The following is an 11835-nucleotide window of genomic DNA, read 5'->3' as shown; positions in this document are numbered from 1 at the left end:
TTATTCCAGGCTTTAATCCAGGTGTTTTTCCAGATGTTAATCCATGCCTTAATCCAGGCGTTATTCCAGGTGTTTTTCCAGATGTTAATCCATGATTTAATCCAGGCATTAATCCAGTCGTTATTCCAGGTGTTAATCCAGGTCTTAATCTAGGAACCTGGAAAAAGGTTCAGTGGCTAACTGACCAGTGATACTCTCTTAAACGTGTTGTTCAGGGAGAAAGACGTGGCCGCCATTGATGTCAACATGGGCTGTCCCAAGGAGTACTCCACCAAGGTGCGTCCAAGTGAACATGTGTGAAAGCAGAGGCCTCTGATGGTTTGCAGACACAGCCAGTGGACTGAGTATGATTATTATTATCCTGCAGCCACTACGGTTTTGACTTCTGACCTCTGTTTTCCTGCAGGGTGGAATGGGAGCTGCTCTTCTGTCAGATCCAGACAAGATTGAAGCTGTGAGCCCTTCCACTAATTCACTGGCAGTAAACCACTGTGAAATATGCCATCCGTTTTATTGAACATTTCTTTGTTTTCCTTCTTTAACCAAGATCTTAAAAAAGCTGGTGACAGGAGTCTCAGTACCAGTGACGTGTAAAATCCGGATCCTGCCGTCGGTAAGGTGTTCTTTCTGTTGATGTTAGTCATTCCAATTGGAGGAATAGACATTCTATATCTCGCATCTTTTATTTCCAAGGTTTGCACCATTTTATGATGGTCCAGCCCTCAAAATACAAATGAAATACACTGATGTTTGGGTTGTTATGTGGCCATGAACTGTCCAAATGTCCTCATAATGCTGACCAGACAAAGGATCAATGTAGGAAACAGCGGTCTCTACTAGACGCATATTAAGATATATAGATCTGGATCTATAAATCTTAATGACCTGAGAGGACAGGTGTTATAAATTGGAGCTATAAAAATGAGTTGAATAGAATTGATTAAAATCAGAATCTCCAACACTCAAATGTTTTCTTTTGGGGTGAACAGGTAGAGGAGACGGTCAATCTGGTCCAGAGGATAGAAACCACCGGCGTCGCCGCCATCGCTGTCCATGGCAGGTAAGCTGCTTCTTCCTGTCTCCAAGAAAAACCTTCATGTCTCCAAATATCGGTGGAGCATTTGGTGAAGCTGAAGGTTCTTCTGTTTCCTTTTGCATTTTGTAACACATTTTAACCTCTAGCTAAAGAATCTGCATATAAAGGTCTTAGCTGTTTTTTAACTCTAAGCATATATTTGATTTTTGGAGTACAGAGTATACATTTGTTATGAAATATTAGTTGTTTTCTGCTGCTATTTTCAAAGTTTGAGGGAAGATGCTCAGCTTCACTGTGACGTGCGAGCCCCGCCCATCTATTGATTTTCTGGTCATTAGGCTGTATTTTAAGTAGGATGAAGGAAGTTGGAGAGCTTGCAGCTGAAAACTCATTTTCAGGAAAGGGAAAGCCGCTGTTATTGCTGATAGAAGAGTTGCCAGACGTGATGGAGCTCTGCCTCACATCACTGCTGCTGATGGAGTAGCATCAGCTCAGGAGAGTGGATTTTTGGATGAAATCCCACTTTTAAAAGGTGGTACATGAGCACCCCCTGGTGGTAGACGGGGACAAACAAGGCATTTTTAATCAACCTAAAGTTTTGAAATTCTAGATTTGTGCTTAATCAAAAACTGTTTTCTGATGTGTGGCATTTTGATTTGGCAAGATGTTTTCTGTGTTTTGGAAAAATAAGGCGACAGAGGGGACAGATAGCTCTGGAGTTTCCATCTTGTCAGCAAACTGACAAACACAGATGGACTTCTGGATGGAGAGACTGAGAGGCAACCCTGTCCTGTCCAAACAGGCTTTCTGTTGCCTTTGACAGTAACTTTCTCATGTGAGAAAGGCCTCTTATTGGGGTATGGATTGTTAAATTCCCACTGGGTCGGGCTATTAAATCACAGACAGTTGTGTTCGAATCAGGTCCAGCTCAGGCTCTAAGTCGTTTTATTCTACATGCAATGTGAGCTCAGTCTATTTAGTTGTAGGGGATACAGAATGAGGTTCCACTGGTTAAACAGAGGATTTGCGCTTTAGTTTTCTTTTTTTTTAAAGAGACATGACCATTGTCTTCTGATCCATTTACACGACTAACATCAGACTGGATAGGGGGAACTCAAAGTTTCAATGATCGGGCCCATCCTGCAGCAGCAGGAGTGGTGGAAGATGCTCCATCTAAGCTGACTCTGCTACAGCATGTGTGTGACTGCAGGGCAGCATATGATCAATGGATGCTGGATTATTGGATTATTCTTCTGAAGCCTGGTTACCAGAATGCATTACTGCTGTTGATGCAGATTATCCTAATGCCATCTTCCTGATTGTGTTTCTCAGGTTTAAGGAGGAGCGTCCCCGTCATCCTGTCCACTGCGACTACATCCAGGCTGTCGCACAGGCCGTTTCCATCCCAGTGATCGCAAAGTAAGTAGAGTTATCAGCCTCACATCTGCTTTATCATTCAGTAATCAGTTCAAAGGCAGCGGAACCAGTTTAAAGGCGTTTTGCCAGGTGACATCCAGCAACTTTGATCCTGTTTCTGCAAATGTCAGGAATCTGGATCAGTTTAGAGTCATTAGCTGATGGTATCAGAGGAACTGCTCATTGCTTCATGCATCTCGGCTCCTCTCAGACGTGGCATCATTTAAATGGACATTAATGGGCTTCATTAAAAACGTTGAAGGAGAAATAATAAAATGGGTCTCTCATTGAGACAGCCTGTTTAAATAAAGGTGAAACGATAATAAAGAAATCAATCAGTTGATGCAGCTCCAGTTCAAAACATGTCCTCTAATCACCAAAAGACCTGGGGTTGTTGTCCCCTGCTGGGCTCCTCTTCGCCCTCAGTCTCTCTTCCGTCCTGGTTGGGGCTTACAGTTCAGATGTTTTTGCTGGACTGGCCTCTTCGTTGATCTCTTGAAAGACTCACTTCTGTGCGCTTGGATTGCATGCTAATGCTTACTCCTTTTATCATCATTTCGTAACTAACGATGCTCTGTCTCCTCTGCAGTGGGGGGTCACTGGACCTGGTGAAGGCCCACAGTGATATTGAAAAGTTCAGGAAGGAAACGGGAGCCTCCTCAGTCATGCTGGCTCGTGCTGCCATGTGGAACCCGTCGGTGTTCAGAAGCCAGGGACTCCTTCCTGTGGAGAAAGTCATGGAGGAATACATCAAATATGTACGTTTCCCAGCAGCCCCCTCATACTGAGCGTACAGGTTCGGTACAACTGCTGCAGCTTCACTTCATGCTTTTGAATTTTAGGAGCTCAGAATCTTCAGCAGGTTGGCTGCTCTAAGCCTTTTAACCAAATATTTAATATCTTTGTTCAGGCGATCCGATATGACAACCACGCCTTCAATACTAAGTACTGTCTGTGCCAGATGTTGAGAGACAAGGTGGAGTCTCCTCTAGGGAAGCAGGTGCAGGCGGCACAGACCAACGCTGAGATCAGGTCAGTTTGTTCTCAGGAAACGATAAACCAGGTGTATTATGACGTATGAGCAGGAAGGGGTTCGGATTAACGATGTGGTTTCTCTGGGCTGCAGTACTGCATACGGACTGCAAAGATTTTACCAGGAGGTCCAGGAAGAGCTGCAGGCCAAGAGGGACGCCCTGCAGAGCGACATCCAGCTGGACAGACCCATCATGGACGGGGATGTGACCACCTTGGCTGTCAGGTTCGAACGGTAGGTGTGTCTTAATTATACCAAAACGAAACAAAGACAGGGCAGCTTTGAAACAGGAGGATATCAGTGCTGAGTTTTCCTTTCCATACAAAACTGATCATCCAGTTTATAGGCAGTAAAATATCAGATGTTTACATTAAGCAGTAGAGACATTACAGATGGTTGCTGTAATAACAACAAAAGTGTTTCTAAAATCCTTTGCCATCATCTCTGACGTTTATCGGGCATCTCATAAAGGAATTCAAACTGACCTTGAATCAATTTCTACATCCACTGATGTGCAAACAGTTTATTCCAGCTAATTTATACGGGTCCAGTTTACCCTGACACCTGTGCTCTCAGGTAGACCAACCGAACGGATCGCATTGACTCACCGACCCACAGCCTTCAGCTGTCCTAACCCAGCTGGTAACGTTATTTGGCAACATCCCACCACCAGGGGGTGCTTTGTTATAGATTCTGTATATCTGAAGATCTAACAGAAGCCCTGACCCCACAGGACTTTAGCTGGAGAGTTTAGTAGATAGGCTCTAAGCCTGATTTCTATCTGTTAGGGGAAAGAGGCAATCTAGATGAAAGCTCAGCCAGCAGCCATTTCTAGCAGAGGCATAAAAAAAGGCCTCTTCACTCTTTCACCTGCTAATCTAACATTTGTTGCTTTACTGAAAGACCTGAACCCTTCAGAGTGTAAACTGACTGGCAACATGCTGGTCAGGGTTCACAAAGTGAAGAACTCTCTGCATTATGATATAAATGACTGCATCCTGTGGTCTGTTCTTGTGGCTGCAGGAGAGAGTATCCACCACAGATCACACCAAAGATGTTCCTGCTGGAGTGGAGCCGCAGGGAGAAGCTGGAGCAGCCACAGTATCACACCGTGAGTTACACCTTCATGGTCGCCCTGTGGGGACATGGAGACACACGGACGTCTGGGGACGGTCATTCCGATATTTCTAGAAAAGAGGAGATGCACACAGAGTCTGGCTGAAGCAGCTCCTGCAGAGACCGGATCACATCAGGGGTGGACGATTCAATCTAGGTTCCTGTTTTAACTTTGATTTTAGCTCTGAGCAGCCAGGGTCAAAACGGCTCCAACCTTAGATTGTGATTCTCTGGGACTCTTTCTGAGGGATAGAAATCTGTTTCTAGATGTAAAACAGTCCATGGAAACAGGTGAAACATGGTCTGTTGTTCTGTAAACAGTTGGGATGGATGTTGACTTTTTAAGCCTTTATTTACACTGCTAAAAATGTAAATCTAAGTAAGATGTTTTTTCCTAAAATAGATTTTTATTTTTTTTTATAGAGCAGGTATGTGAGACACTTTGCCAATGGAATAAGACAAGTTACATTTAAAATAAGACAAAACAATTGCAGTCATTTATTTCAAGTGCATAATATCTAATATTCTTATTTTAAGGGTAAAAATACTAATTCCACTGGCAGATCATCTTAGTTTCCTTCTCAAATTAAGGGTAAATAAACCTATTTTAAGAAATGTTTACTCATTTACAGAAAGTTTTTGCAGTGTATTCTCAGATCGTGTCTCTGAAACCGGAGGGGGAGGAAACTACCGTCTGTGAAGATTAGTTTCCCTTTTTTAAATTTTATTTTAGATATAGAACATCTTATCCAAAGGCTGTTATTTTTTTAAGTTAGTCATGAAAAATCACTAAATAGATGTTGAAGTTGTTAGGTTGGTTTCACTTCATGTTTGCCTTTAATGAATTCCATTCATTTTTATGAAACCATGACATTTATTAAGACGACCTTGTCAGAATGTAGAGTACAGATGGGAACTAAAAAGAAAAAGTCATTCTTTGAAAGCTCCTTAAAATAAATAAAACATTTCAACAATTAAGTTGGGTTATTTCTGTAGCCTTTTTTAGTGGTAAAATGATTCAAACAGCTGCAGATGAGAAAAAGAAAAGCGTGTTACAGAGGCAATAAAATAGAAATAGCTAAAATGTTTACGAAAATGAAGCGAAAGTTGAACTGAAAACTGAACTAAAAATGTTGAGATGTCAAAAGCTTCAACTCTGGATTTTATCCGACTGAGGTTTTCAGGGCTTTACAGCTTTCTGGGAGTTCATACCAGATTAGTGGAGCATAAGAATTAAAAACTACCTCTCCATGTCTAGTTCTGGTTCTGCATAGTAGATTTGATCCTTTAGACCTGAGATGTCTGGCTAAGCCGTTCACTCTTTTATAACAGAAGTATTTTAAAGTTTATTCTCTGAGATACTGGGGTTCCAGTGAAGGGCTTTAGAATTGGGCTGATGTTCTCCACTTTCTTGGTGCTAGTGAGGACGCTGGCAGCGGCATTGTGGATTAGCGGCAGCTTTCTGATCCACTTTTTAGTCCGACCTGTGAAGACACCATTTTAGTAATCAGTTTTACTACTGAGTCATTAATACTTTAATCCTGGAGATGTTCTTTAGGAGATAAAAATCTCACTTCAGTTTCTGGCTGGATTAACTGAAGCTGTATGCTAACTTTTAAACATTCTTGCTTTGCTCCTAAAGCTATTATATCAGTTTAGTTTTGATTCATCTAAAGAACATTTTGTTTCATCCAAGTGTTGATTTCCTCTCTTCATTTATCCAGAGCTTTGGTTCACAGTGGCGACATGGTAATGTACAGCTGGGTGTCATCTGCAAAGTTATGATGTTACTGTTGTTTTTGTTTATTAAGATTTGAGTTTAGGGGAAGCATGTAGATGAGCAATAAAGGGGGCCCTAAGATGGACCCTTGGGGAACGCCACATGGGATTTCTGTGGTCTCAGATGTAAGGTTGCCTCAAACCACAACAAACTCTGTCCTTCAATAGGATTTAAACGAGTCCAGATATGGACCAGGAAGGCCGTTCCAATTTTCAAGGTTCTCTAATAAAATGCGATGATCAACAGTGTTAAACGCTACACTGATGTCCAATAATACTGGCGCTGTGGTTCTTCCACAGTCTGCATTCATATGGATGTCAATGAACACCTGTGGTGAGGAAGCCTGACCGGAAGACATGGGCTGTGTCAGAATGTCCACCCTAACCCCTAAATCCCTCACTCACTCTATAGAGCGGGGACTATATGGTAGACTTTATAGGGAACCTAGTACTCTTAAATTACAGTTCGAACAGATGATCACTACTGTTGTTACCCGTTGTTTACGTAACTCCGCCTCCACTGCTCAGTGCCTGCGTATCTCCAGTTATCTCAGCTGTTGGGAAGCGACAGTGAGCCGCTGCGACAGCAAATCCCATAAAGCTTTGGGTGGAGAGCTCTCTGTGCAAAGCATTCTAGGATATATCTGCTTGTCTATTGACCATGGATGATCACTTCCTTTCAAGGTGCATTGTGGGGAATTTCGAGTTCACTACTTTTTCATCCACTAGACGTTCTGCCACTCATCTAAAATGGCGTAACCCCTATAAAGTGCCCTAAAGTGTGATTAGGGTGGACATTCGGACACAGCCATGGTCATTGTCAGGAAGGTGTTTAGATGCTGAATCTCAGCATTTTCAGTAGTCTTCCTAATGAAGGGGAGCTTTGAGATGTGCCTATAGTTCTACTGGAGCAGCTTGTCCAAGTTGCAGTTTGTTAATTGTTACTTTTAGGCTCTTAGGCAAAAAAAAGACACCGGAAAAAAGGATGTGTTTATTGTTCGAGTTACCTCAGGTTTTATGGCAGACAGAGATTTAAGGAAGGCTGTGGGTAAAACATTGAGACTGCAGGAGGAAGAGCTTAGCTGGTGGAAGATTTTCTTTAAAGGTTTTTTTTTTTAGTTTATTTGGTCAGATTTGGGAAATTTTGTCTAGATTTGTTCCAAAAAAAGAAAATTAAAAACAATCCTCTGGACTTTGTGGATTGTTGAGCTTCACCAGCATCTAGATTTGTTGTAGTTGGAGGCAACTTTGGTTCTGGGCTTGATATGAATGTACAGACTGATTATCTGATCGTTTTTCAGTGAATAAATTATCACATTTATTGTAGTTCCTTGTAATGTGGGGTTTAGATGTTGAAGGGTTGTTTGCCTGTTGGCTGTAGCAGAGAAATGCGCAATATCATTTGGTGATGTTGGTGAAGAAAGGTTTCAAAAACAGGTTTGAGTTTAACGAAAAGTATTTTCCTTTGTTTCAGGTTCAGCGCTCTCAGGATCGAGCTTTCCAGTCAACTGTGACTGTAGCTGACAGGAAGTACAGATCATCCCTCTGGTTAGTAAACAGACATCCTTTATTTCTATATGCAGTGAGGACCAGATAATGACTTTGATTGATTTTCAGTCATTATTAACCGTTCCTGTGCTCTGACCATTACCATTCCATGCCTAACCTTTACCATTAACCCAACAATTACTAGTAAATAACTTTTCACCTGGCTATTACCAGCGAATAACTGACCTAAACTGAACCTGCTGCAACTGTTAGTAAAGCAGGAAGTGAGGAGCAGCCACATTTCCATAGAGCCCTGTCTGAACCTTCAATTCAGGCAGATGTTCAGTTTCTTCTGTCTCCAACAGGGAGAAGTCCAAGAAGTTTGCAGAGCAAGCTTCGGCCATCGTCTGCCTGCGAGTGTTGGGGGTCCCAGAAGGTCGCATTGGTGAAGAGGATTCAGGCTTGGTCTGCAAGAGGAAGAGGGAGGGAAAGGCCAACAACAGCAGCGAGGAGGGGAGGAGCAAAAAGCTACATGTTGATGTCCTGCAGGAAACAGAAACCCAGGAGCCTGCAGTGGGGATGAACGGAGACAAGCAGAGCACAGAACCCTCAGAACCAGCAGAAGCTTTAAAAGAAGCTCCTGTCAGGTGAAACCAGGAGGAACTGGCATCAGGAGTGGACCGGGAGCTGATAGGAAACTCCATCCAAGAGCATCTCTGCTTCATCAATCAATCACTGAAGTCAGACAGGCTCAACTTTAAGGCTTTGCTTCAGTTTTCAGTTGTATTCCTGAAGAGCAGAGAAGTTTAGCTGATTCACTCAGCCGGAGCTGAGACATGCGCCGTTAATGCTGCTTTTTATTTTAACTAGAAATAAATCATTTATTTTAGAGTTTAGGTTTCTGTTAAAACAGCAGGTCACTAAATAATCCTCTGTGCCTTACTGTCTCAACTGGTTTCCAGTTGATCCCTTATGTCTCTGATCTGAACATCATCAGATTAACATTTTTTTTACTTTTTTTTTTTTTTGTCCTCTATAATCATTTTAACTTCATCGGGCTGTCTGGAGGGATTTCAGTCATTCTTTAAACACTTTTCACTCATTTAATTACAGCATAAATAAATGAATGTTATCATTAGTGTGAATTTGGTTTAGGATTAAATACGTTTTCTGCTTTTTTGTCTCTGTTTTTCGTCCATTGACTCGCATATCCCCCCCAGCAATATCTTCACCCTGCATGATGCTGCAGCTCCACTGCTGATTAGCTTCAATTATTTTCATTCACAGCTAATTGGCTGTGTTCCAATTAACAACAGTAACTGTTTTACCCTCCTTTACAAGCTTTTCCTAATTGAACCCCATCTACCATCAACAATACAGTGTACGTCATCACAGGGCGGTCTAATGATGCATTTAAGATTACTGGGAAATAGAAAGACATATCATTTAGGATCTGTAAGATAAAGGGCTGAAAATATTTCAAAAGATGCATCACTGCACCTAAAATAATTTGAGTATTTTTACTCCTGATGTGCTTAGGAGCGAGGGGGCAGGGTATATATATCTGGTTAAACTTGAGCATGCTTTCTTTCTTGCTGCAAGACAAACATGTTGGAAAAACGCTTGTAAAGAATTGATTGATGCCTTTTAATGTCGTTAATCTCACAGCAAATGTCTCATGGCCACAAGAGGAAGTATGCATGCAGCTGATTGTACTGATAAAGGCTTTTCGTCAGTATCACAAGTAAAAAAAAAAAATAACTATTCTAGAAAATGCACTGTTAAAGTTCAAAAAGAAAAAAAATGTATGTAGACAAAAAAGGTATTTGCATCTCAAAGCAAAAATGTTAGAATTTACAACAAATATATTAATATATATGTTCAGTTTCAGGTGTGATATTAACGACCATAGTAACATATTCTTTATCAAATGGTTTATAAATAAATATATCTGAATTCATCCATATTTCTAGGAACAAAACATGTAGGCTAGTTCAAGTCCTATCGTTTTTGTAAAAACCCGGTTACAAAAACTATAGTTTACGAGGGAACTTGAAGGCAGCACAAGCTCAAGCTGGAGCGGAGTAATACAGCTCCGACTGCGCAGCCGAGGAGAAACACCGTGTAGAAGTTGGCTCTATAATGACACTTTAGTTCACCGCAGTGTTGTGCGGGGGTGCGATTACTTATGTGTGAGCTCAGTGATCACTTTCAAGCTATTATTGTCGTGTAATTGCATGAGTCGACACAGACTTCTGCTTTCGTTCGGATGGAAGTGAGTAAGACGGATCCGTTTTAAAGACAGTTCGAGTTATCGGCTCAATGCGGACGGATTTCACCGTCTAACAGTTCAATGTCCACCATCAACTGTCCTGAGGAGCTGGACTTCAGGCTGCTGTTCGAGGAGCACGGGAAGCACTCAACAGGTACGTGTCATTTTGTCTGGAGGTTAGTTAGCAAAAACTCTCCGAGCGGGAGAGAAGCTGGCGACAGTTACACCGGAAGTCAACCATTAAAGCCTTCAAAATAAAGGCGAAGAAAATAAAAAGTTAAGAAAATGTTCTTATTTTACCGATTTCTTTTCGTTCTGGTGGTATATTACTTACTTCTGAATGGTTTATTTCAAACATTTTGTAAAGGAAATATTGTATTAAATCTTACACCCCTTCCCTCGCTTGGTTTCTTGCCCAACAGCTTAAAACAAACACACACGCGTTTGTATTTATATCCATATTAAGACTTTACCTTGAGTTTTACATTCAAACTAGTTGGAAAAGAAAAGAAAAATGTTTGCGATTAAACTGAAAATACTGTGGGCAACTTTTCTAGAAAACTTTACTTCCAGTTGCCAAAACTGAATTTTTTCAAGCTTGACCATGACCTGGATGACTGAGAATTTTCACACATATGGGGAGAATAAAGTTGAGATACTTTGAGGATGGGATGAAATGCTAAAAGCTGCTGTGCTGTTTCCAAGCATGTCTGATTTTTATTTGAGAAAACCTCTATTCTAACAAGGTCTGCTTCTACATTATTAAATTTAAGAACAGAGAATGAGTGATATTTAGTCTTCTGCATGCTTTAGGTCTTATAATTGATTGATTGACTTTATTGATCTCACACTGGATAAATGTACTCGTTACATCGCCTCAAATAGTCAAAAAGATGCCAAAGGAAGAATAGGTGCATGGGAGTATATACAGTATAATACAGTGCATATCCATCCATACGAAACAGGTTATTGCACAGGGTATTAAATAGTTATTGCACATTATACATTGCACAAGTTATTACCGTGTTAGCGTCGCATTGTATAGTTTGGTGGCAGCAGGGATGAATGACCTGCAGTAGTTTGACAAACAGGGTGTAAAAGTCTAAAAAGTTTCTGCTTATTCACAGAGACATGGCTGCTGCAGGTCTTTGGCCCAGGTTCATGCCCATCTTCATTGTTGGTAGATTTCTGGTTGTCATCTTAACTATAAATTTTTCAAATAAAACTTCAGTGACATATTTCATCCAATTGACCCAAATACTCGACTGTAGGAGGCAACCCTAAAACAATTATTTTAAACAAAATTAATACTATGCATAAGAAGTAAATCCACAAATTTATTGGTCTTAATTTCTAATCTGACTGATTTTTATTTACCTTCAGTGAAGTTCCTTGATATTAAAACTTTTGTAAAAGATTCTATGAAGTGCAAGAACACATTTTTTAAAGGCAGAAAAGTTCAATTTGTTTTTATATTTTACTTTTTTTCTTTCAAATTTCTCTTTTTCAGATTAATTTTTGTGTATTGCATTCTTTTTTTAATTGCGTTTTATGTTCGCTTTCCTCTGGAGAATGTAAAGCGAAGAACCATTTATATTAGTCAACTTTACATTGGCAACAATATTTTAATTGGTCAAGAGCAATTGTTTTTCTTGTGCTTCTATTGAGATCTGTAAAAGTCAATTTGAAAAAATA

The 11835-nt window shown here is 40.7% G+C and overlaps 2 protein-coding genes across 4 annotated transcripts in view; both read left to right on the top strand.

The window, feature by feature from the left end:
* Positions 1-9556, top strand: part of dus2 (dihydrouridine synthase 2) — a 12837-nt gene extending 3281 nt beyond the window's left edge. For all 3 annotated transcript variants that reach the window (XM_015397269.1, XM_015397270.1, XM_015397271.1), the window contains 11 exons: positions 216-276; positions 407-454; positions 548-613; positions 990-1060; positions 2369-2455; positions 3042-3210; positions 3363-3484; positions 3579-3719; positions 4509-4596; positions 7855-7928; positions 8234-9556. In XM_015397269.1, coding sequence (XP_015252755.1) covers positions 216-276; positions 407-454; positions 548-613; positions 990-1060; positions 2369-2455; positions 3042-3210; positions 3363-3484; positions 3579-3719; positions 4509-4596; positions 7855-7928; positions 8234-8519 — 1213 coding nt within the window. In that variant the 3' untranslated portion in view covers positions 8520-9556. The remainder of the gene's footprint in view (positions 1-215; positions 277-406; positions 455-547; positions 614-989; positions 1061-2368; positions 2456-3041; positions 3211-3362; positions 3485-3578; positions 3720-4508; positions 4597-7854; positions 7929-8233) is intronic.
* A 361-nt stretch (positions 9557-9917) lies between these two features.
* The window catches only part of LOC107099230 (nuclear factor of activated T-cells, cytoplasmic 3-like), a 26487-nt gene continuing 24569 nt past the window's right edge, over positions 9918-11835 (top strand). The window contains exon 1 of the mRNA XM_015397282.1: positions 9918-10294. Coding sequence (XP_015252768.1) covers positions 10222-10294 — 73 coding nt within the window. The 5' untranslated portion in view covers positions 9918-10221. The remainder of the gene's footprint in view (positions 10295-11835) is intronic.

Source organism: Cyprinodon variegatus, unplaced genomic scaffold (genome assembly GCF_000732505.1).
Source record: "Cyprinodon variegatus isolate N-32 unplaced genomic scaffold, C_variegatus-1.0 Scaffold849, whole genome shotgun sequence".
Lineage (NCBI taxonomy): Eukaryota > Metazoa > Chordata > Actinopteri > Cyprinodontiformes > Cyprinodontidae > Cyprinodon > Cyprinodon variegatus.
Note: the sequence above shows the minus strand (reverse complement) of the source record. Positions and strands in the feature narration are given on the sequence as shown.